We start from the raw sequence: 26,409 nt of genomic DNA, 5'->3' as shown, positions 1-26,409 counted from the left end.
TACTTTCACTCTCAATTTGCAGTGAGTTCCTATTAGAGTGTGGTTTGTTGTGGTTTTTTTTTTTTCTCCAAAAAACAATGTATGTGTGTGCATGCCTCAGAACAATTTTCTGCTAAGTGATGTGAAAGCTGATTCAATTGCAAATCATTAAAACAACGTAGAACTTCTGGTTTTGCTTCTTACTAAACAGTCTTTATTATACTAGCCATTTTATTGTATGACCTGATATTTATTCCTTATCACAGTTCCTGCATCAGAAAATTAAGTCAATATAGCCCCAGACTGAAAGCAGAGTAAGCAAAATCTATTGTTGGCATACATTAAGGGTAGTTAAATAATAGATGGTGGAAGCAGACATGAACAACTGCTTGTTTTGTACTATCCATGTAAAATAGCTGCTTTTCTAATGAGCTGTCAAGTTTCTTCTACATTTGTTAGGGCCCAGCCTCCAACACTTTGATGGCTTTGATGTTAATTTATGTTAAAAATAATGTCTTGATTACAGCACTTATGTGTATGCTGTAATAATCATGTAATACCTCAACTGTTTAACTTTTTTATTCCAGTACAGCTGTTTCAGTTTATACTTCATTGAGTTATTTTGGCAACTTCAAAAGATAATATTTTAGCAGAATTTTACTGGTATAATATGTTACTGCTGGCTAATAGGGACTTCAGCCTTCCTCAGAATCCCACAAGAAAAGGTTTAAAAGCTGCTACTTTGGAATCAGGCAGAAGTCCTGACGCTTGGACTGCAGTTCTAAGCTGTTAATGGCTTTTTGTGTGCATGCATATATCTGTGTATTAATGTTAAGACTAACATTTTGGGTAAACAGTAACCGCTTCATATCCCTCTGGTGGCCTCATGCGAGCTCGTGCATGAGCTTCACAGTATAGTTGTCCCTCCACAAAGAAGTAGCCTTTTTGTTTCAGGTTGAGATTGCAGTCAGAGCACACGAAGCATTCTGGGTGCCGGTATTTATCACGTGCCTTCACCACTGTTCCTCTACATGGAAACAATGAAAAGAAAAAAACAATTCATATGATTTTAAAGTGAGAAGAAACTACAGTATGGCACAAAGTAAGTTCTAGATATATTTATCTTAAGACTTTTGGGTTGTTCATCTGATGGTTTTGCCAACTATTATAGAATTTAAGGTTGGAAACTGAGTTTGAGTAAATGATATAAAATACCATAGAATTTATCACATAGTTCAGTAGTTCACTGGAAAACTAGAGTTTAAAAAAACATGTTAGTTTGGTTACAACACAGAAAGTACAGTCTGACCTATAAAAATGGTGACAAAATGAGTTTAAAAACCACTTTTTTTTTTTTTCCCCTCAGTGACTGTTCTCCAAGCTCATCATTATCTGTGTTCTTTGCCGAAGTTAGTGACGTCAGTCAGATAGAAATCTGGTAGTTTTGAAATAGGCCCACAGAGCTTTCCAGATATTCCCACTGGGTTGGGAGAAGGATGATTTATGCTGCCTTGAGAATTCTGAGAATTCACAGCCTGAGACAATGCAGCACAGGTAACTGTTTCGTTATGCATGTGTTAATGATTGACTTGCAAAAGGTCCTGAGAAATCTTAATTAAAGCCTTGACAGTACAATGTCAAAACTGAAATAATCGGTATCAGAAGTGTCTTAAGGTACAGGTTAATAATTGGTGTTTTAGAACAATATATTTTTATGTGTCTGTTCTCTAGAAGAATTTTTCTGTTAGTGCAGAAGACCAGGACTATCACTTGGAAAACATTCCTGTAGTCTCTAGTGGTATTTGAGGACACGTGCTTGAACTAGAGATTTCTAAAACTAAAAAGAAACAACTTACACAATCCCATTCCCACACTTGTCACACAGTGGCACTTTCTGGGCACCAGGCATGGCAGTAGGTGTCTTTGTTACAGGTGCTTTCACACTTCTTGTACCCACAGGGCGTCCATCTGAGAAGTAAAACAATCCTGTTACATACAGGCTAGTATAAAAGCATCTGACGCAGTTAAATACATTTCCTGTATATACACTTCTAGATGTATTTACAGGCTTTCATTTATATCAACAAACAGTGAAGTTTCTCTGCACACGTTTTGTGGGCCAGGTTTGGATTCCTCTTTGGAATCAGGAAAAATATTGTGTAGCTGTAGCCGAAAAGCAAGTACAAAAGTGATCATATATATATATGTGGTGCTGTTTGTATCATAGACATCATCTAATTCTCTAATAGTAGGTCTTGGGTATAGCAGGAGAGGGACGAGGATTTGGCTTTAACATAGCAACATAACATAGTCAAGACTTGTTACAAAGCTTCTTACTTATATAATTAACTATGCAACAAATTCTGAAAAATTAGTAACATGATATTAATACAAAATTACAGCAAAATACAAGAAAATGCCAAGCAAAATCCCACAATGATATATATAGACAATTGGACATATTTATCCCTTCTCTGGTAAATATTGAGATATAAAAATTAAAAATTTAAATATTTACTTTTTAGGTTAATTTTGGTTGTATTTTACTCTTTCTACTTACTGTAAATAAACCAAACTTGCAACCTTTAGTAATATTATTTCCAAAATTTTTTAATTTGAAGGAAATATATCTGTAAATTATATTGTCTTCTTCAGATTTTATTTAGAATGAAGAAAGGATGGGTGAAACTTATTTTAGGAGTTAGTTTAAATTTCTCTTTTCCTGGATGTGGAAGAGAGTGTTTTCTTTCTTGGAGTCATGAGCTTGTCCCAAAAGTTCTCTCACATAAGACTTTTTTTAGTTAAAGTCAACTTTCTACATTAATGATCTTAAAATCTGAGAAGAGATTCTGAAAAATGTGATTAATGCCCCCATTTTATTCACACATGAGACTGCTAGCTATAAAAGCAAGGGGGGAAATGTTAGGAGGCTGGTGTGCCATCTGTAAGATTCTGCATGACTTGGGCTTTCAGAAATTCTAATAGTGCTGATTTCTCTTATTTTCTTCTCAGATTCTCCCTACCCACAAACATTTAAAAATGCTTTGAACAGGTAGAATATGTCATTATTAACCACCTTCCTCGGAGACTAAATTCTGGAGCACCTTAAAGGAGCCAGACTGGCGAGGTTGAGTGGGCTCCTCCTGGTTGGTGTGCAGCATCTTGTACACGTCAGACTGAGGCACTGAGTTGGGAGATGGGTCACTGTATCACAGGGAGGAAGAACAGATAAAGCAGTTTAACAAACATAACTTTAAAGCAATAGCTCTACCAGGCATAGAATATTGTTCAGGAAACAAATATAAAGACAGTGTGTTTCTTCAACTACTGAAGGACTCTTTCTTCCAGGTACCATTGCTTTATATAGCCTCCTCTTGATCTAAGAAGTGCTGAAAAAAAAATAAATATCTGTGCAATTGTTACAAAAATAACTGTACAAACTCATGAAAGTATTTCCATAATTACTGTCATGGCTCTAATGGCATTTGGAAATAGGTTGGTACCTGTGTTTAACCTCAAAGCAGTTGCATTCTGGTAATCAACTGCTGTTATTACCAGGTGCTGTTTTGTACGGTATCCAGGAGTTCCATTTTCACAGCAGCTGCCCTCAAGAATGTTGATAAAATCACAGTTCATATCTTTACACAAGGTCAGCCAAACCCTAAGCAAACAAACCTTTTAGGAGAGTATCATGGCATGAAGGTGTTCTTCCTTTTCTAAGTTGGCTTGATTGCTAGTTTATATAGTGATTATTTGGCTGAGAGAATTGTTATTTATTTAACTGATGGATATGACATAAAACAGTGAAGTAGGTATTGCATAGTAGGAAGCATTGTAAGGTGAACACTGATGAATGGAAATTCTGTTTCTTAATTTAATTAGAATGGGACATGGCTTACTTTTTGTAATGACAATTTTATGATAAAAATATAAAGTAAATTATTATCCAAACAACAGCCAGTGGTTGAATTTCCAGTGACCTGCAAGCTGAAAATTTTACCAAGAATATTAAATGGTAATTTAAACCGTGCAGAATGTTTTCAATTGATCATGATAACTAACATCCTAAGTAGCTGAGAGGAAGAATATATGACTATATGCACTGGCAGAAATTAGGCTGAATGTGTGCTGTCTTTAAATTTCAAATTGCTACTGAGACTAATTAGAAAGGTTCAAATTTATGATGTCTGTTATCTCACCAATATATCCATGAATGTCCAGTTTCAATTTCCTGTTGCAACTGGCCTCCTGGTGTCCATTAAACCTTAGGTAGGTTTCCACTGGAAATAAGCAACTAATTCCACAAGGAATTAGACTGGGTTTTGCTTTATATGGTTTGGTTTGTTTCCCAGGGTAGCATCTAAGCTGTCAAATGGCACAGTAAGAGCAGCTGCAGTTGGGCAGTGATCCCTGTTGCTTTTGTTAATTGTTTGCATTTTCATCAATCAACAGATTTCTCCTGCCACTTTCTTCTCTTGTCACAAGATTTTAATGAATAGAAGGAGCTTAGTTTTTACAGTTCTCACCAATGGCTAATTAAACCCTTGATTCTCTCCTCTTTACTAAAATATTTCTAAACATCAAACAAGTGATAATGCATACAGAAGGCTAAAAAACCAGACACAAAGGTGTGAGATAATATTTCTAAATGCATACACCATGAAAACCAATCCCACAACAAAAGAGACATTTCAAACCTGTGTAGAGTCAGTTCTCAAACTGGGAATGCCACAGGCATTTGTGAAATCTGATTACTCTGGGCTTAATCCATGATTTCAGAATAAAGAAAAAGCAATTTTTTCTTTTATTGTTCTCTAATTGTGATTGAGGATAAATATTCATGCAGTAGAGTAACATCACTCTGCAAAGACTTAATGAACTACAGTTTTCTTTTAGTCACATAGGGTGAACTTAAATGCTTCTATATAAATATGATTTTTATGATTAGTAGCAACCCAATTCTGCAAGGTGCTGAAGGCAGCTCATTGGTGCCAGTGATTATTGCTTATTTAAAATTTTAGTAATTAGCTTTAGTTTACACCATACATATTATGAATTATTAACTTAAGTACTGTTGTAAAACAGAAAAATAAGTTGCTGTTATGCAAAAGTAAAAATATAGCTACGTGAATGATGAATTGTCTCTTGAAAAAAATGAATAGTGCTTCAAAAGTTTTTATTGTATAATCATCATTGATATCTGGATACATAAGGTTCCTACCTGACTTTTAGTTATTGCCATGGATAAAATTATTAAGTCAGAGATGGATTAGTAGGCTGTGACAAAGTCAGTTCTGTTTCTTTTTGGGTAAGAACTAGTCATACTGAATGAGTTGTGCTGAATGAGAGTTAAATATCTAGAACACTATAAACATTTACAAGCTTAATAACCTGAATTTCAACAGTTTAAATATATTTGAGTTAATAAAATTTTATTAATTATTAGTAAGAATAAGTTATTAAATGGTTATTAAAAATAATTATGATGACAATAATAAATAGTTTTGAATTTTGGAGGGAATCAGAATTGTGATTTTGGGTGGTTGGTCAGCTAACAATCCAGGTAGCATCATCAGTTTTTTAATTTTTTAGCTACAAATATAAGATTATTTCCTATAAAATATTTATTTGTAAATTCTGAAAGACTCCTTAATATATACCCATTTTTGTAGAAACAGTGTGATATTATTAAAGGTCATGATTCTTGGTATATTCTAAATTTGCATATTCATCAATCTTAAAGATACTGCTCTAATTACCTCATTATGGGTGTTTCCCCCAGAGCTGTAGAAACTTGGCCTTGCAGTGTTTCCATGATATTGTCATCTGAGTACAACTGCATAGGTGTGTTAAACTGAGCGTGTACAATCTTGACACCGGGAAGCTCCATTTCCAAGGGAATGTTAGGAGCCATCTTAGACACTGCTTTCAGCTCGGTGGGGCAGATAGAGCTAACCGTGCTAATTGAAGAGGGGGTACTGCGTCCGCTGCCACAGTCAATCCCCGAAGGAGTGCTGCATCCACTGTGTTAATAGCCAGATTACGGAGGAGTGTGCAAGGCGGATCAGATTATAGAAAATAAAGACAAAAGTACAGGAATACGGTGATGTTAACAGGCTTGAAAAGCATAAATAGAACAGATACAGAAAAGTAAAAATATAGAAGGCTGAGAAAAGCAAAAGTATGTGTATTCATTGAAAAGTATTTTCCTGTAGAAAATATCAATGCCAGTTGTAAAGCAGTCCTTAAAATTCTGGCATTATTTTCTTTAAAGATAGTAAAAATTCTTTGATAGATTGAATAATTCAGAACAGAGTATTACTTTACATTTTTAATTCTAGATTTTGTTGAGGATTAATTAAACCTTCCTAAAGTTCTTCATTCTATGTCATTCTTAACATCTACAAAAGGGTAGCACACAAAGGTTATGTGAGTTTTCCGTGGCAGTGGCTGAATAAACACTTGCAGTACTGGAATCCTAGACTGGAATCATTCCAGTTCTGTACCTCACAACTATCTTAGTCCACAGTAGAAGAGAATACTATAAAGTAGTATAAAATAATGAATGTGACATTTCCTAGATTTCCTTAAATTCTACAATAAGGTATTTATCAATTGTGTAAACTTAGTTTAACCATATTTTTCATTGTTTTAGTATTTTTTAACATTTCAGAGAAGAAAAGATACTAAGACAGCCAGGCATACTTTTGCATTTCTGAATTACAGTATTTCCAGTAGAATGTAAAGTGGTCCATCACAAGAACAATGCATGTGTATTCAGAGGGCTAATTTTACTGCTTTTGAAGTAGTTTTTACATATAATTTATATACAATAAAAAGATGTACAGGTTTTTAGAAATATTAGTGTTGCTTGACTTTATTGAAGTAAAGTCACTGCACACCAATTTGATGTCCCTGGAAAAGAATTAGTAAAATAATGTGAACATTCAGCCCAAAGTCTTTTTCAGTGTCACTGTTTTGAATACTTCAGTCTTTTCTCCATTAACACCTCAGAGGCTTTCTTTGTTATGGGATATCTCTTTGCTGTTGCTGTGTAACAGCACAGAACCCAGGCTTTCCACAGTTATTGGTTACTATTTATATGCTATGCAGAGCTTTGAGATGATAAATGTGTAAACTCTTTCCTCCAACCTGCATATGAGGGTTGTGGTTAGTTCTTTCCAAGGTAAAATGATTCTGTGCAAACCTGGGAGAATACTCTGTTTCCCAGTTTGATAGTACAGTGCTCTGCCCAGTAGCTACCCTTGAGTGGAGAAGACAACCCAAAATTCTCCCATTGATTCAGGGGGGAATTTGTGTAGGACCACTTTCTCAAAAACATAAAGGAAAGTATATACTCTACCAACAAAAACATACCAAAAGAAAGCTAATTCCAGAAATGGTAGGCAAGCCTTAAAGGAAAAGTACAGTTCTGCACCCCTGCTTAGCATGAGCCAGCCAAAAAATTCACACAGGGGCAACTTATTAATTTGCAGTCTTTTCTTTTAGAAGAATCAAGACCACCTTTAGATACTACAGTAAAACAAGTTTTGTCAGTTCTGATAGTGTTAGTAAATAGAAAGTAGCAGAAAAAGGCTAGAAAAAAAACCCACAAAGAGCAGCCAATGTTAAAGCAGAATAAATTATAAATATAAATAAAATAATTAAATATAATTTTCAGTTAGTTTTGCCAGAATACAGTCCAAAATCATAGCTAATATCAAATCCATTAGCTCAAACCCACAGGCCAAAATCAGCTCTTCTTTTAGTCAAAGTCCTATTTAGTGTCAATTCTGTGTCCTGAAGGGATATGTACCGTCAAGGTGGCAGTTTGGTTTTTGCTGTGTTTAGCAGAAGATATATATATTGAGCCAAATTAATGAAAAAGTAGCAGACAAACAGTGTGATAACCAACTTTTTTTTAGATGAAACACCCTCTGTCAGAGATCCTGCAGTTTGTAAACACAGACTTCTCCAGTGCTAAAACACCTGACAGACCTTGCCCAACTAAAGTTCTGATACTTGGTGCATCACTGTCAGGTTAATTTTTGCAAGTTTTTTCCCCCATCTGACATGCTGGAAAAATGGCCATTTACTTCAACATTTTAATGGAAAACATTGTGTAATTGAAGTTCCTGAATTAGGAGATTAAGCTCTTGATACACTCATGTGAATTTCCATAAATATGATTCAGTACCTGTAAATGATACCTAGTGGTCCAAAAGTCAGCCTAGATACAACATGCAAGTGCTGCCACGGTTGGAGGCCATGTATGGGTGCTGAAGACTGTTCTATCATTCATCCTGTAACAGCATCAGACTGCAAGGAGAGATGGGCACCTCTTCTCCACTGCAGCAGTGTTCTACATTCATAGTTCTTGTTCACAGATGGATAGGACTCTATTAATCTTCTACAGTCTCCTCTTTATCACTCAGGTGGTTGAAAAATTTAACATGTCTTACAAAACTGATAAACCATCTGAGATTGTCCTTTGTACACAGGAATCGATTATCATCCTGTTTTTCTGGTCTAGTTTATCAGACTTACTATAATTGAAATGCAGGCATTTTAAACTTTCAGAATGAAATGCAGAACACTAATTCCACTGGTAATAACTGTTACTGCTAGAAAGGATAAAGGGTAGCATCACAATGTGTTGCATCAATCGGGTGCTTTTGACCTTACTTGCATTTTTAGCCACAGAGTTTTTTCCCTTCTGTATTTAGTAATGCAAATAATAGTAAGTGAGGCATTTCATCCCCAGTTATGATAGAGGAATTAAACTAAAATGATGGATGTAAATATATAAGCTTTCCTGCATTTTAGAGCTTCATGTGTCTGTGACATCAGGTAGTTCTATTTTAGCTCTGCATTAGGTTGCCTTCTGAATAGAGGTCTGCAGAAAAACAAAGTTGAAATCTCTGAATGGTCATAACTAGCTATCTTTCATTTAGCAAGTTATCAAATTACAAGTATTTGCATTTGGACAGGAGAATTTCAGAGTGCCATCAATTTAGAAGTATGTGGCATCTGGTGCTATGATGTAAATGGATCCAGGTCCATGAATGCAGTTACTTCAGACTCATATCATTATATCTGAGATGGGAGTGTGGATCTGCTTTCTTTTGGAAACAGAAATTTGAATTTCAGGCTCGATCTCTGCAAGTCAACCATTTCTTTTTTAATTTCAGTGTTAGGCTATGTACTACTGTAAGTAAATTTCAAATGCATCAGTATGCTTTATTAATGTGAATGGTGAGTACCCATTAAAAAAACAACACCATGCATCCAAATCCAACACAACACTCAAGAGCTTATAACCTGCTTCGGCCTGAGACTATGAAAGGTTTGGGCCGAATGTTATGCTTGTGTTCAAAGTAGTTCACATCCTGTAAAGAAAAGAGGGTTAAAATAATATTTTTGGCCTATAAATGCTTATTTCTAGTTAAAAAGTAGCTAGCAAAGTTTTAAAATTGTAACTGTGAAGTGACTGTTTAGTTTGTACATTCCTGTTACCCAAAATACAATCACTTTAGTGTTCAGAAACTTTCAAAGTGCAGTGTTAAGAGAGAAGGATGGTAGGTAGTGTTGCAGCCCAACATAGAGGGCAAATTTTAGCTACCTGCAGCATTGCTACTACAGAGCTGAATGGATAGTTTTCTGTGTTGGAAAAAATTGCTTCATTTATCACCATTTTGTTTGATAATTAATAAACTCCTGATTTTCAGAAAAAACAGCAAGAGCTGGACTTTTTAATAGAAAACAGAACATATAGTGATATACCACAAATGACCAAGTAAATACCGGTACTCACTTTGGTGATGAGTTAGGAATGAGACCCCTCAGTTGTCCATGAAGTGCGTCTTGAATATTGCCAGATGAATACAGCCCAATTGGAGAATTATAGGAGGAGCTCACTACCTGTCTTTTGTCACCAATATTTGCTGCTGCAACAAAAGGCTGGGCCCTTCTGTTGTGAGCTGTACCAATAGGCTTGAATTCCTGTACATGATAGGCAGACAAAATACACAAAGCTACAATGCACACCAAAGCTAGTAATGAGTAAAACTGACATCATCAGTATTGTTAATCTCTGCATTTTTTACTTTTGCGACTTTGTTATTTTTTAACTGGTGCAAGCAGACTATATTTTTTCCATGAATTTTCTATATGTTACTTAAGCCATACACATTCAGAGAGTACTATTTTCCTGCCTCAGGGCAAACAGAAGGTATTCCATATTTGTAAATAGTGTGCAACTTTAAGAAGAAATGAGAGGGGTGAATATTATAGTAACCTGTTGTACTGTTCTCTCGATTTTGCACTGTTTACATTCTTTTAGAAACATTTGGTGTATAGTTAGCTTAATTGCTTTGCTTTAGTGCAAATCTCTGGCTTCTGCTTTTTTATCACATACCAATGGAGACATTCACAAAAGTATGAAGATTTTGTTGCAAACTTCTTGCCTAGAAAACACATAATTTTTTAACATTTTTTTAAACTGAAATAGTCTTGAATGTATGTCAGATTGAAGATATTCTTCTGAATTGACCATACTTGGAAGTGTACCTATGCATCAAAAATTATGATGCTGTATAATTTAAGGATAGTGTGAAATCATCATAAATAAATAAATGAAACCCAGAAATAGGCAAATTGTAAATCATTCTGTCAATATTTGTTTATTTCTGGAATATGATTTTATTTCTTGTTGGCTCAGATAATTTCTTCTAGTTGTGGAATTCATAGGGAGAAGATCTGGAAAGAAAATCTCTGATGACCATTCAGATAACTTGCGATGTGCTTCTGTGGTGATTGGCCAGGAATGATAAATACTGTTGACTGTGTAAAAATTCACTTACTTGAATTGTGCATATTTAGTGCAGTCTTTGAGTCCCTGTCAGCTCAGGTCTCTCCCTAATCCACAGAAATACAGACTTTGGAAAAAATCATGCTATCATCTGCTGAGGGTTTTTTTTTCCTTCTGTGCTAGTCGATGAAGAACATTAGCTGCTCTAGTCCATCACTTTTTCCTGATGCCCTGCAGTGCTCCTTGGAGACAGTATTGCAAGAGCACTTGAACTTCCATCCACATGGGAAAAAAAGCTCTTGTTCCTAACAAATAAGTGTCTACAGTCTAAATTGATCTCTTCTTTAGAGACTGGAACTCGCAATGTTAAGACAGCACAGGTCATTAATATTTATTTTTTCACAGAAATCTTTGCCAGTTCTCTGATTTGGCTTTGTTTTTGAGTGTGATAGATGTACTAGGAATACATCTACAATACTATAGACCATTTCTGTATTTATGTTGCTGTCCCACTGTGTCATATGACCTATAGACCATCTAAGTTCTGATACTGCTGAATGAGATTTATTTCAAATTGTTGAAGCTTGTATCTGTACAGTTTATGCTGTCTGGTATTTGCTATCTCGTATTTTTAATGGTGACACACCCAACATCTCTAAAACTATTTAGGTGCAATTGTGGTCTTTCACTTATGTCTTGCAAGCTGCACAAACCAGTCTCCTTGTTCTGCTAATAAAACTCTAAACAAAGTGGTTCTTTGATGCCTATTTTAGATTACCTTAGCCTTTAGGAATGCTAGAAAAATTTCCAGTTAGAACAAATACAACCTATTACCGAAAACCAAAACAGATATTTGAATACTCAAATCCACACAATAAATCAGATAATAAGAGCAAATTAGAGAAGCATGGACATACTTTTGATGTCTGTAGATTTTTATTCATTCCTCAGGGCATTATTTCTTTTTTCAGAGAATATCAAGTCTCTGGTCAAAGTTTTGGTGAATAGTTTATAAAAACTATGAAAACCTGAATGTGAATTGTCCCTTTTGTTTTAATTTAAAGCAACAGTTTCAGAAATATGTTTAGGAACAGACGTAAAGAAAAGTCATGGTTATATAGAATGTGCAACCAGAAAATGCAAACAGTAAAAAGCAGTTTTATTAAATGAAAATGTTTAGCAGCATTGCGCTGTAAGAAGCTACTGAAAGCAGCAATCAGATAAATCAGCACAAAGATTTTACTTGCAATTCCTTGTTTCTGTCTGATAGAACTGGGTTGCAGTTAACAAAATGTATTAGTAAATGGAAATAATCTACTAGTGTTTAGGATCACGTCTGCTTAATGAAAGATATTAATGTCAAAGATTTAAAATTTATTTAAATCCATGTATGATACAAAGCAAACAAAAACAACCATGAACACTGTAATTTCATCCCCTTTTTTATTTCCTGTTGACAAATGAACAGCACAGAAGACATATGGCACCATAATAGCATTTTTACAATATAACAGTTGTGAAACAAGTATTTGCAGTTAGTTAGACTAAAATTCCATTTTCTTTTTAACTCATCTATTCATATAACATGTCAGTGACAGAACATACAGCAGCAAAAATAGTCCAGCTCTTGTGTTTATTTGATCTCATTGAATCTGTTAAAAATCCTCCTTTAGTTCAATGAGAACTGGAGATTGTTGAAATTCCTAATCAGGAATATTCGAGAATTACAGTATTTAATTTCTTATTTTTTTTATTTTTTTTTTTTCTAGCTGATGTCCTTTTTGCAGGGCTGACTACATTTTGCATTGACATATGTGTCAGGAATAGAATGAATGTAGCCTCCAAAGTCTGTCAAAATGCATTGAACCTGGACCATATGATGGCATTCCTTGGGGTTAATTGCTATGGATAGTACACAGATGTTGACATTTTGAGGGTATCATGTGACTAAAATCTTTACCTCTAAATGCTCTTATGGAAGAGGGGGTAAGTCCTCAAAACCAGACTAGCACAATTATATTGTTTCAAAACTGATTATAATTGGTAATAGACTATAAACTTTTTAGAATAGTGGGATGGGGTTTTTTTAGGTTTTTATGCTTATCTATGTGTATAGTACATTTATGTCTCCCAGGATATAATGTCTTTCATGGCCAAGAGCATAGTCACACTGAACAAAGTGTTCAAAGGCAAAGATAGAAGCAAAAAAGAAAAGCCTAAATAAAAACAATTCAAGAAATTGTGGTAATGGAAACAAATTCATTTTAGGGGAGGTTAAAGGGATTGCAACAGAGAAAAAATTTACAGGTCATAGTATTGGTTTATGTTGACAATACAGCAAAAAGGATTTTAAAAATAATTTTACAAGATACAGTTTGCCATTTAGATTGTTTTATTTTCTCTTCCTAATTATATTCTTTGAGAACCTTATGTTCTAAATTGATTTTATACAGAATATAATGTGATTGTATTAGTAATACTTAAAGTACTCGATTTCCTATTATTTATCCATCACACCCTAGGTTGCTCCAGACTAGTGAAATTAAGTGGCTGGTTTTTATATGGGAGTGGGTAACTTTCAAGAGTGACTCTCAGTCAGCCACTTGTTGCTGAAGTTATTTACTAGAATTGTTGTCTCAGGTTCCTCTTCCCAGAGGAAAAAATAGTGCGAGCTTTCATTGTGCTGTGACAAATGCCTACATCAATCTCTAAACGACTCTTTGGGGATGCTCAACCAAGTGCAAAAGTTTGCTACAGTGTAAAGGTTCCTTGTTCCATAGCTGCAAGTAAGCACAGTATTCAGTTGTTTATCAGTTTTCACATAACCATCTCCAAGCATCTCTAGAATAATTTTCATTCATTTAAGCTAAAGTAAGCATTCTTGGCCAAATTGCTGAACAATTTAAAATACGTTTTACTTTCCTTTATAATTATCTTTTATTAGCTTGCAAATAGAAATTAGGCACTCACTAAGAAGAGTGTGTAAGTCTTCATCTATTGTTACTTAGTTGGCTTATAATGTATTTTAAATTATTGACTTTGTGAAACTTTCTTAGTGAACTTTAAAATGTCTGTCTGGCAAGAGTGAAAAAAATTTGACTACACTTAAAAAATCTATGACTTTTTGACTAAATTTAATTACTATATAAATGGAGGAAATGCTTTTTTATAGAACTTGGTGGTTTCCTATTGCTACACACCAGTGTGTACAATACTTTTGGATAAAAGTGTTTTACATTTGAAGGACTGCTATACTGCTTTTAGATTTTTCTCCATTCGTCTGAGCTTCAATCCCTTTATTTCTTGTTGTACTTCAGCAAACTCTAATATGACCTAAACAGCACAGATTATAGTTGTGCAATAATTTGTCATCTGATGTTAAAGAAACTTTGATGTTGTATACACACTGCTGGGGCTCGTGTTTTGTGACTAAATATGCAGTAAAATTTAATTTAAAATATCAGCAATTGTAGAAAAAAAGGATTTTTTTTTTCTCCACAGGGAGATCAGAGTAATGGATGTTCTTGGAGGAAAGAATTTAATTTAAAATGTAAATCATTCCTAGAATAGTTTAGCATATTTTAGCACATTTTAGCATATGTTTAAATGCATTACTACTTTTCTGGGGCCTATTATTTATTAAGTATACTCAATACTCCTGATTTTCCTAGGAAGGAATGAGGGAGACAAAGTAAAATGAAAAGGTTGGCTAATTAATCTAGGAGAAACATTTTTTTCTGATTACCCAATGGAGACAGCTTTTCAATAGTCTGCCAAGTAGCACTTAGTGAAATCTTATGATTTATTTTTAAGTAACTATCCTTTTTAGGCATGCAGCTTTCATGCAAAGGGATTACTCTCCTGTCATACATGCCTACATGGTTTTCTCTGTAGCTTTTTTAGTGAATTTCTTCCATTGCTATTTATTTTGTGTTTATCCTAGCTATTCAAAATGCAAAAATATGCATGTAAAATTGTTTTGTTTCTTCACTATGCTATCTGCTGCTGCTGAAGAGGCTATATTGTTTCTGATGAAGTTTGCTGTATCACTTAAAGCAAGTTTTTAGATTGGAAAGAAGAGAGAGAGCTGGAACGCTGAAATGCCATATTCATGTTTGGGAGTGTCTCCGTGAAAACAGAATTGGTGGAAATATTTATTGCATAGGATTTACTGAAATGGAATCTGCACTTACATTTTTCTATGATAGCACAGAGCAAATACTTTGACATACTTGCTTTGATCCTGGAAGGCCAGGATCAGCGGAATGCTCTTCCCTCCCCATTCTTGAGAGAACAGCAGATGTTCATGTAGGTTAAAGAGGAATGACAAAGGAATAAAGCACCAGTTGTAGATAGTAGCTAGCTAATTAACTATTAACCATCTGGAGACTTTGGCTCATAGCTTTGCATAAGGGAATGGATGCGAGTTTGAAAAGAACGGAGGGTTTTAATTGATTGGATTTAGTTTGCTCATATACAAGCATCAAGACTTTGCTGGTCAGAAGCGATGAATGATTTGCTTATTGATTAGTACATGGGTTTTGTACAAATTCATAGCTTTCAGTTTTGTGGTGTAAAATAAAAATATATGGCTCTCTCTATTTAACTGACTGTTACATCAAAATGACTTGTGTGATGTGATGTTATGAGTGCGTTGCTTTGGTACGTGACATTTATTCCTGATTGAAGAACTTCCTCATATGATGAAGAATCTCTAAAAGAGTTAAAGCAACTTAAACCATATCAGAAGGAGATATTTTCTTTCTGTAATAAAACTATGGTGATATGTACAGTTTTAAAGAAAAATGAGAATGGGTGGTAACTTGTTAATGTTTTGTTTCAGTTATCTAGTCAGATAAAATGATGTTCATGGTTCATACTAGCTTAAACAGGCAGATAATGGATGAAGTGCTATTCAAAGAATTTTAATGACCATTAAAAATGAGAAATCATTTAGAATGTAAAAAGGCAAATAGAAATGGTTAGGCAGCTTTTAAGTATTCATACCTGTGGTTCAGCTTCCAAATTGATCTTGAAGGGATGTGCTTTGCCATCTTCTGAAATTTGTGGGGACCATAATTTAGTTCCTGTCCTAGAAAGAAAGAAGGGCAGAATTTCAATAACTTGAATTCCTATAGAGTTGTACATGTCAATGTAAAATATAATGCAGCTTGAAAATCTGCAGTTTGTTCTATGCTTTTTTAATGTTCTGACATAAAAATACTTCAATTATATATATGTACTCTATGTAAAAAAAAAACCATAAAAAGCATATATTTTTTTAAAATTACATATACTACAAACAATAGGAGATAATTTGTTAGTAGATAACAAATGCAAAGGCAAAGGAAAATTAGTGCGTTTCTGACCTGAGCTGACCAAATTTTTTACAGTTTTGATTTTTTTAAGGTTGATAGAATGCACATTGGGTCCTCAGAATATTTTGCACAAATAAGTTAATATATTAGTAATAATCCTAAACCAGAACAACATCAATTTACTTTTTTTATGACCACATGCAATTATCAGTTACAATTCTGTCCTTCTTGACAATCTGAAATTTGGCAGCTAATTTTAAAATAGTGTAGTGTTAATGTTAAATATTAATCTAGTACTGTTTGTTATATAAATACAAATATTAGCATTTTAAGAATATGCATATATTTCATAGGGGCAATTACTCTTACCATATTTTGAAAATTACTTCCTAAGAGAGTAGCTAAATGGCATATATCAATCTGTAACAGAACCTGGAATTAACTGGGGGAATTACACACACAGTGGTGTGCTCTACAAATTAGACAATGCTCCTTTCAAAAGAAAGAACCTTTTGTATTTGGAAAGTAATACTGTATTCAGCTGTAATAAAGTGCTGGGCCTCCTTGAGGGCCTCAGGTCAATCAGAGCTGTCTGATTCTTGGAGACAGCTGAAACGGTGCAAGAGGTGATTCTGATTAAAGGCTGAGCATCTTCCCATTAAAGGAGATGGGAAGATGCAGGTTGTTTTTCTTGCTGGCTTTAGTTGAGAGAAATTAATGTAAAAAGATTCTGGACTCCTGCAGTTTAGGTAAGAGAGGGTTTTTAGTTTGTTTTTAACATTACTTTGAGAATCCTGTGTTTGGTTTAATACGTTGTGACCAAAGACTTTGGCTTTAAGCCTCCTCCTTTGTCACCCTTCATGAAAATCTGACATGATGTTGCTTTCCTTAACTGGGGGGGGATGTGCTAGCAGCTTTGAGTGTGATTTGGAGAAGGAGGCAGTGATAAGCACCTGTGGCTGAGGGAGTGTTTGAGCAGAGAGATAACTGACTAAGCAACAGCTAGCTCAGAATTTTATTTTTTCCCCAAAATATGAAGAATTGTTTGTTTTCTGACAGCAAACATAAGGACTTCTAGAGTCAGCAGAAGCAGTGGGTGGTGTGATTCACAGGTCAATAAATGTGGTGAGTAGCCTGAGGGAAACTATTCTTCTTGTGCCCATGAAGGCATGTTCTGGCAAGTCTTGCCTGATCTAGAGCTGGTGAGGTAGGTCTTGGTGCTCATAATTTTAAAGGTTTTGTGAAATTCTTAAAACTTTTTAAAATAGTCATGCTATATAATAGTTGAGCTGTATAATCAGTTGGTTGGGTAGTATCTTCTTTCAGCAGTAAGGAGACATGTACACATACCTCTCTATTTTCAAGCAAAGTTGATGTGCAGCTGCTTTAATTCTCTCCTGGGCATCATTATGTGTCATATTCTCTGTGCTTAGACCATCAATAGCTACAATAACATCACCAGGGCACAGGTTGGCAGCTGAAGCCTTGCTTCCAGGTGTAACCTGAAAAAACAAAATTTAACTGCCTAAGCACCATGCATACCTGAAAATTGATTGAGAAAATAAACTTCACCATACTTCCTTATTTCCTACTGGGTTGGGGAGGGAGGAAGTGGGCCTGTTAACAACTATATGATTGCTTACAAAAAAAGTGAGTTCTCTGTAATTCTGTTGTCAGATCACCATATAAATGCTTTATTGATCATAACTTCAAAGTAGTTAGAAATTATCTTCACACTTATGTATTAAACAGCTTTCACTCTGTTTTCTGTAGTTACTCTAACTTGTCTTTGAATCTTCCATCTCAACTGCCATTGTGGAATTTGCTTGGGAAAAATAGTGAAGTTTTCCCCTTACAACTCCAGGCTGAAGAGCAGAAGAATAGAACTGTTAAGAAATTGTGCTACTTACTCTTCACGTGCATGATGTGCTATTGAGTGAGCAATATAGAAAGCTACTTGTTATCACATTTAAGGACAAATACAACAGATAATGTGTTTTCTGCTAGCCTGGCCTCTCATATTGTATTGTTATCTAATCATAAATATGCTAATAATACTGAAATGACACTTTTCTCTATATTAGTGTCTAATCCAGACCATGAACTCCTTAAAGTGCTTAACTTGTATTTGAATAACAGTGGCCCTGATCCTTCAAGGTGTGGTGCAATTCATACCTCATGGGAGTGTACAAACGTCAGTGATGTTCATAGAAAAAGCCCTCAACTTATCTTTTTAGGCTTGGGTTTGGGGTGGGTTTTTTTGGTTGTTTTTTTGGTTTTTTTTTTTGGTCTGGTTGATAATCTCTGCATCATGGTTAAAATAATTGAAATGCAACAAAATTCTGTTTTGAAATAACTATTGTAGAGAGGTCGTGACCTTAGATGCTAATAAAGCTTGTTCCAGAATTGCAGGCCTTTATTTGCAGATGGGATTTTTCATACCACCACACCATTTAAACAGGTCTTTGATTACTGAGTGGGATTTAGGTCCCTTAAGTGTATGTTGCCATTTTAGGTGACCTTTGATAACCAAGACAGCAAAATGAAATTGAGGGATGTAGCATGTGAGCTTCTGGAATTCAGCTTTTCTGGAACAACAGAACAAAGGGGACAAGTTGATTCATCTAAAATAACTCTAGCTGCTTATTTTTAAGCAAATGAATCCCAATGTGAAGGACAGAAACGTTGATGTAGTTTTATTTATAAGAGCAGTCCACTGATCTGTGCTGTGTATGAAATAAAAAAGTGGTTGGAGAGAATTTATCTCACCATGGGTTCTGCTACAGCCAAAGCAAATGCTATCTCAAATATTAAAATAATTAAGTGTTTTGGAGGACTGGAAAACATGCTATGGAGATATTTTTTAATTCTGGTGTTTCCCAGCTCTCTGGCAGAGGAAGACAGTAAACTGCGCAGTATACCTCCAGTATGTTCTGAACCCTAGCTATGGTGAACCTGACAGACTTGTTGCTACTGAAGGGGACAGTACTAAATGTCAGCATGAAAGTCAAGTACAAATACTCTTTTTGATGTGTTGCACTATATTAGTTTTGAACCAATGTCAAAAATCAGCCAAATAGAGTAATTCTCTCCTCTTTCTATCTGCCCATCTCTGTTAGGTAGGCCTGAATGCTCAAAGAACTTAGTTTGTTTTGTTTTATGGGCTTTTTTGTGCATTCGAGCATGTAAACTTATTTTTGATTTCACTGTGACAGACTCAAATGCATGTGCTATTATCAAGACAATTAAACTTTCCAAATGGGTACTTGTGGCCAGCTGGAGGCTTTTACCTCCTCACCCTCCAAAAGAATGGACTTATGTATTATGTGTTTAACAAAGTGTTATAATCTGTTTGAATATGAATCAAGGAAGTTGCTCATAAATTCTGAGTCTGTTTCTCAAACTTCAACAGCTGCAAGTGTAAATGAATTACACTGACACCACTTACATTACTGTACTAAGACAGGGGTAGAGGTATGATAATGCTTCTCTCTTTAACCTGGGATGGCTCCTGACTTTGCTTACCCTGTTATGGACATGCACAGAATGACAAACTGCGGTAGAAATCCTAGCGTTCAAGTGTGACTGTTGATGCTCTAATACCCAAAATGGGCAAAACCAGTCACTCTTGGTTCCTTCTCAAGGGGAAGCTTGCTTGAATAACCCTTACATGTGTTACTTGGTAGATTATGCTTTTTACGTGCCGTGATAAGCCATCTGCTGTATCTGTGGCATACCTTGGCGACGTCCTGAGGTAATTGTCTTGCCTTATAAAGTAGTATATCTGTTTACCATGGTAAGTTTCCCTGCAGCAGTGCTATCAGCACGACTAACCCCCGCTGTGTTGCTGGTAATAGTGCACAATCCCTTGGATTTTCTTAATGTATTGCCACCAGCTGCAGTGATACCACTATATGGGGTTGGATGGGGTTACCATCGTTTGGTGGGAGCAAGGAGGGAAAGGGACAGGAGTCTATATTTCCCGGTCCTTAGCTGAATTGGTTATTGCCTGACTTCTGGGATGTGTCTGTTGGGCTTTAATGCCTTGATGAGGATGCTGAGCTCTACTTGCCCAGGCTGACTGGCGTGCAGAACCATCTGCCCCTGAGTAATTCTTTCTCTCATCTGCTCTTCAGGGGTTTGGTGGAAAGACCTGGAGCTCTAGCCACCAGGACAGGGTAGGAGGAATGTGGCTGGATGACAGCTTTTCTGTCTCCTCAATATTTCAGGGGGAAATCCTGACTGTTGCTTGTGGGCAAGGGGGAGTAGGTAAAAGTATTGTAGCCTACATTTTATAGAAAGGGACCAGGTTGTGCACTGGAAGATCACACCATGTCATGGGTATAATATTGATATTGTAGGTACCTAAATAATGTCAGTGATACTGTTTCTTAAGGAACATAGCGTGATGCATTAAATGTGTGTGGTGAACACTTAGAACTGTACTGTGACTGTAGTGTTTGTTGCTCACTTTCTTATACTTCGTGAGGTAGATTCTACTGGTGCTTTGGGAAAATTTTTGCCTTGTTTTTCAGGACATGTCTGTGTGGCACGCCTGTTGATCCTGTGTACTAGGTATCTCAGGTTTGGATAAATACAAGGCTATCTGTTGAGCATTCAGATGTTGTCAGAGACTAGATAACTATTTAAATAGCCACATGAGGGGCAATGTCTCCTAAGAAACTTTGAAGATCTCTCTGCATCTGTTAATAGACTTGTGAAGCTTACCATGGCATGCTTTCATAAATATTTCAGGCTCTGTGTTTTCTGAACAGTGTTATGAATGTCTATAGGCAGAGTGACTAAATATGAAATTGAGTTAATATAAATACTTGCATTATGATTTGTAAAGGTTTATATTAAAATAGAACTTAAATCTAGAGTTAATAATATTTCACCATTCCCTCCAACCTCTATAAGTTTTAATTTTGTCTGTAATGCTTTGTTCAATATGACTGAAATTCTAGGATTCCATTCCTCTAAACACTTAACCCAAAATGTTATCTTCTGGTCAGAATAACCGTAAATTATTAACTTTTATTAAGACTAGGGTTTTGATCAATTTCCTGGATGTTTCTTTGCATCTATTTAAAGTTCCAAGGATTTAAAAAATGTTTTAATTATTTCTAGCTAATTTGCTGTTTCTGACCTTAATAGAATATGAATATGTCTATTTTTAGTCCCCTGCTGTTCTTCCTACCCTCCCAGTGATCATGATCTGTGGTTTTTGCATTTGCTTGAAATAGTCAAGAGAATTGCCTTGCTTGGGAACAACAAGAGACAACATCTGTTCTTTAGACAGGTGGATCATCTCTTATGTTGTCTGTCTCTCTTGACAAGTCCTGGTAAAAGCTTTCTCGTGTTGAACAAGGACTATAGACAACCAAACTTAACACCTGTCCAATTATTTTATTCAAAAGGTGTTTAAAAATAATTTCTATTTATTGTTTTACTGGCTAATATTTTTATTCAGGATAGTCAAGCTAAATATGAATGGGCTGCTGGTGATAGCTTTTACAAAAGGAATACCTAGGCCCCCAAAAGCAAGGCATATGAATCTTGCAAAATATTCACTACTTTTTAAGGGGTGCTACATGAATACTTATTTAGGGACTTTTCTTAATGTATGCTGTGGCAGCAAAAATATTAATTTTAAACAAATCTACCAGTAATTTTCTTGAACTTGAACTAAGCAAATATAAACATGACATTTTTCTCTGTATGTATCATAGTTCTACTTGAAATGTGATTTTGAGCATTTCTGTAATATGCTAGAAACCAGTGGCTTGTTGTGAGGCATTTGGTAGGTATGAGTCAATCACAAGATAATCTATTCTTTAGAAAGTTACATTTATAGTAACATCTTTTGTTATTGCAGTTTTAAACTTCATTGCACTTAATCTAAACACAAAGAAAATACAAACCAGACACTGCTAAAATATTTTTCATTAGAGATAATGGAAACTATTTTTCTTTTGGAAGCCCATAAAAGGCAATGAAGGCCCCAAAACATCCAGAGGGTTTTTTTTCTTTTTTATTCAATGTTTTTTGTCTCTTGTTTCTCCAAAGGTTTTGCTGTGTCCTATGAATATTTATTATGAAGCTACATACAGTCAAATAATAGCACTCTGTTTTACTTCTGTTTAAAAGGGTGAAATATTTTATGCTTTATATAAATCTGGAATGAGTTATTAAATGAAATTATTTTTACAAGTATAATATGTGAAAGGTTGGTCCTTAAACTTTCTATAAACTTTTGTTTAAAAGCATATTTACTGCAAGGCATCACCAGTGGTATCCATCCTTCAAGCCTCTTGACGTTTATTTAATACCAGGCATAGTGCATATATTGAGTCATAGTGCAGGGCTTTTTTTTTTTTTTTTTTTTTTTAAAGGCACTCAGTGTGTCTGAGGTTCTGAAAAGCAACAAAAGTTTATAAAGAGAACTAATTCTAGTCTGATGTGCATTGAACACAATTTAAAAAATATATATCAAAAATACAAATTATTCAAAATACGCATTATCTAAACACATATCCTGTCTTTTGGGTAGACCTATGTCTGTAGATGCAGGCCTGCTGACAAGGTTTTATATGCTCCATTCATTGAGTAACTGATTTCTTAAATAAATTGCAATTAATAGCTCAAAATCCATGAAAAATTAAGTATTGGATTCTTGGTCTTTATTGGGGGGGTAAGGTAAATTGGTGTTTTCTGCCATATTTAGAAACAGAAAAAGAACTATCTCCTTCATATTCAGGACTGGATAACTTTCTAATAGTTCACTGATTTAACATTAATGAAAGTGCAAAGCTTTGCATATGTAAAAACAGATGCTGTTTCCTTTGCTGGCAATAATCAGAACTTGATTTAATTAAATGAGAGTCAGATTAATCTTGTAAAGTTGGCACGGAGTTTGCAAAGTGCAAACCTCCAGACATGAGGAGCTGTTGCCAATTAGTCTTCTCCCCTAGTGATCGCAGAGGCTAGTAGTGAAAAAGATAGAAGTGGGGTCTGGCCTTTAGTAGGCTTAAAACTAATTTTCTCTGGGGAAATCATGCCAGAGTTTTTCTGACACCAAGGTACTTAAATTCAGTCTTTGAGGCACAAGTAGAAATGCAGTTAAAGTCTCTTAGACTTTAACTCTTAGACTTTAACTCTTTATTGGTTTCTTAGTCCAATAAAGTAATCCCAGAAATTTGTCACACACAACTTGTGAAAACTGTCAGCATTCAGCTAGCTCTGTTCAGAACTAGCAGCTACTTGCTAATCTACTCACAGCTTCATCTGCATCTCTGAAGTCCAGAAAAGTAAAGGGTAAAAATCTCCAATAACTAATAAATGTAACAAATAGAAAGGAAATGGAAAGAGTACATACCCTGGTTATGATTAAGGGTTGGTTAAAATCTATTCCTCCTGAGAGCCTGAATCCCCAGGGTGCCGGTCCTTGGAGAATAACGTTTTGTGGCATTCTGGATGGTTTCTCCTTGGTTACTGTTCTTTTTCCCTTAGGTCTGTGTGAGGAGCCGAGCTGTCAGAGGAAGGGTGCTATCAGTAGAGCACCTGCCAGACAGGGCAGCCGGCAGAATTTTTTTCTGTGTACCTCTTAGGAAGTTTTACTCATCCCACAGCTGCGGGTGCTGCACTTTATCTGTGCTCTTTGGGTGACGTCAGCCAGTCACTTGGCTTCTCCACCCACAGAGGGGAGTATCAAACTCGGATAAATAAAGCCTGAATGCTGGAAAGTTTACAACAAATACATCAGCTTTATCTGCCGCTTGCTTCAGCGTCCCCCTCAGCCCAACAATCAGTAAGCTTCAGGATGCAGAGTCCTTTTGCTGTCTAAAAGCAGCCACTGTTGCTCTCTGATATCACACTAATTACATTGCTGGTGCTTGTTTCAGCTATGCAATGCACTGCTCCAACTTGGTATACGATACTGTTTCGGTTAAACAGAAATAATGATGTGGAGATTTCTCCCTCAAGCTCTTGTTTTACATCTTGTCTTATTTGTAATGTAATAGTTTATTGTGCTACAAAGTCCTTCCTGCCCTTCAGCTGAGGTTTTTGGCTACAGTCACTTGAGACCATGGCATGCACCAACTCTAATGGCTTGAAAAATCTGGACTGATGTCATACATATTTCTCATACTGAGGAAGTGAAATGCAGTATTAGTTGATGATGTCTCTTCTCTTTGTAGAAATCTTAGCTTTTTTTGAGCTAGTTGCAGGTACCTTCTGTTGGTTGTTGGTGTTACTGCATAAATATTTTGCATTCCTTTTGGTTTTCTTGCCTTAGCCTGATCAGTTTTATTCTGACTTCTGTATCCCTTATATTTTCCTCAAAAGAGAGGGAGAATATTTCAGCGATGGTGTGTGTGTTCAGTCACTTTCTTATCATGTTGTTATAGATTTTTCTTTACATGTGATATTAACAAAGTGAATATGTGCATGGGTAATGTTCTTCAAGCATTTTCCTTGCCCAAAGTTCGGCCTATTCTAGGATAGTATCTACAGCTCTTGTCACTCTTGTCAGGAAGGATTTTTTTTTTTTAATTATATATATTTTTTTCTTCCCCTGAATGAGTCAACAAGTCAGTGAGAGCTTGGAAAGAATAAAAACTCATGAGGATATATATTTGGGGCATAATAACCCACTTTTGTTCACTACGTACGCTTCCCTTTCTTACTGCTTGTAGCCTGCTTTGAAGAGTCTCTGATGAACAAGAAAGAGCAGTAAGTGAGATGGGACAATGAAATGTAGATTCATGCCATTTAAATAATTTCTGATATGGGCAATTTGTTTATCTGTAGATTTCAGTATGAAATTGGGTTCTACCTCTGACTTGTTCAATGTCCTTATCTGTGTCTGCTGCTAATGTCTATATAATTTAAATCCTTCTCAGTAAGATATCCTGAGTTTTGGTGGGAGCCGTGGTGGTTTTTTAGTGGTGTGGGGTTTGTTTGTTAGCACTATGAAAGCTAGGCTCAATTTTTTTTTTTCTTTTTTTTCTGGTGTTTGCCCTTTATTTGTGGTTTGCTACTAGACAGAAGTGTTGATCATAGGCTTTTATATTTATGTTCTTGTCCAGAATATTCTGCCCCTCTACTCTGCTCTCGTGAGACCTCACCTAGAATACTGTGTCCAGTTTTGGAGCCCTCAACACAAGAAGGATGTGTACCTGTTGGAGTGTGTCCAGAGAAGGGCCACAAAAATGATCAGAGGGTTGGAGCACCTGTCCTGTGAGGACAGGCTGAGAGAGTTGGGGTTGTTCTGCCTGGAGAAGAGAAGGCTCCAGGGGGACCTTACAGCAGCCTTCCAGTACCTGAAAGGTGCCTGCCTATAAGAAAGCTGGGGAAGAATTGTTCACAAGGGCATGTAGCAGTAAGACAAGGGGTAATAGTTTTAAACTAGAAAAGGTAGATTTAGGTTGGATATTAGGAAAAAGTTCTTCAATATGAGGGTGGTGGATCATTGGAACAGATTTCCCAGAGAGGTAATGGAGGCCTTGTCCCTGGAGATATTCAAGGTCAGGCTTGATGGGGCCCTGAGCAACCTGATCTAGTAAAGATGTTCCTGCTCACTGCAGGGGGGTTGGACTAGATAACCTTTGAAGGTCCCTTCCAACCCAAACCATTCTATGATTCTGTTTCAAAGACCTTCTCTGTCATTAAGAGTATATTTGGTATCCTCACTGAAATAAAATAAATGGTAGTAAATGTTTCAAAGAAAACTATCAGAAAACTTATCTGTATCGCAAAAGGTGATTGCAGTGTGGTAGTTGGCATGAGCTTGTGGGGGCTCAGCTTACATTAGGGATGTGAAGGAAGATAGGCACATTTAAAGAAATAAGGCAAGGCAGATAGGTAGTCCAGGGTTATATCAGTCTTGGTAGCCTGAATATGTTGTATGTTTCGAAGCTGAGAAAAAACCCAACCCAACTCTCATTGATTGTGAGCAGTGTATATACTCTGATACATTCTGAAGCATTTTGACGTTGATTCAATATATGCCTTCAATATACTGATGCTCTATGTAGTTCACTGTGCTGGATTACATTGTGTGTCCAAGGCTAGAATTTATCACCAAGTAGTACTTCAGTTTTTTACCTTTTCTCTTCCACCCTGATACCTGTTGTGAATGAAAACACTCTTGTGAACACATTCTTGTGTTTGGTACTCCAACCCCTCCCCCCCACCCTTTTCCTAGTGAATCCTAAGATGGCTTTTTGATTTGTAGCTGGGAACATGTACCTTATTAGAGGTATTCATTTAAAGAGTTCTTTCATGTGCAATTTGCAT

The 26,409-nt window shown here is 35.8% G+C and overlaps 1 protein-coding gene across 6 annotated transcripts; it reads right to left on the bottom strand.

The window, feature by feature from the left end:
* Nucleotides 1-553: 553 nt before the first annotated feature.
* Nucleotides 554-23,702, bottom strand: PDLIM3 (PDZ and LIM domain 3). 6 transcript variants are annotated; one of them, XM_010169300.2, is made up of 8 exons: nucleotides 23,486-23,702; nucleotides 17,458-17,609; nucleotides 15,797-15,881; nucleotides 9,301-9,368; nucleotides 5,739-6,002; nucleotides 3,053-3,183; nucleotides 1,836-1,947; nucleotides 554-1,006 (listed from the first exon to the last, which is right to left on the bottom strand). In XM_010169300.2, the coding sequence occupies exons 1-8, from the start codon at nucleotides 23,576-23,578 to the stop codon at nucleotides 817-819; spliced, it is 1,095 nt and encodes a 364-aa protein (XP_010167602.1). In that variant the 5' UTR covers nucleotides 23,579-23,702; the 3' UTR covers nucleotides 554-816. The 6 variants fall into 6 exon arrangements, with proteins under 6 accessions (XP_010167602.1, XP_010167610.1, XP_010167624.1 ...); XM_010169308.2 differs by having other exon boundaries at nucleotides 3,056-3,183; XM_010169322.1 differs by lacking the exons at nucleotides 5,739-6,002; nucleotides 9,301-9,368 and adding an exon at nucleotides 9,794-9,981 and having other exon boundaries at nucleotides 3,056-3,183; nucleotides 23,486-23,689.
* Between the last annotated feature and the right edge of the window lie 2,707 nt (nucleotides 23,703-26,409).

The sequence above is a fragment of the Antrostomus carolinensis genome, unplaced genomic scaffold, assembly GCF_000700745.2.
Source record: "Antrostomus carolinensis isolate BGI_N321 unplaced genomic scaffold, ASM70074v2 scaffold14360, whole genome shotgun sequence".
Classification (NCBI taxonomy): Eukaryota; Metazoa; Chordata; class Aves; order Caprimulgiformes; family Caprimulgidae; genus Antrostomus; species Antrostomus carolinensis.
This window is presented reverse-complemented; position numbering and strand designations above follow the sequence as displayed.

What these genes read in the sequence shown, in the direction of transcription:
- PDLIM3 (XM_010169300.2), bottom strand. Translation starts at nt 23,578, where the DNA reads ATGCCACAAAACGTTATTCTCCAAGGACCGGCACCCTGGGGATTCAGG. An exon ending in TTTAGTCTCCGAGGAAGGTG is followed by an intron (nt 1,948 to 3,052) that starts GTTAATAATGAC and finishes TTTACTTCTCAG; the next exon opens with ATGGACGCCCTGTGGGTACA. An exon ending in AAGTGTGGGAATGGGATTGT is followed by an intron (nt 1,007 to 1,835) that starts GTAAGTTGTTTC and finishes GTTTCCATGTAG; the next exon opens with AGGAACAGTGGTGAAGGCAC.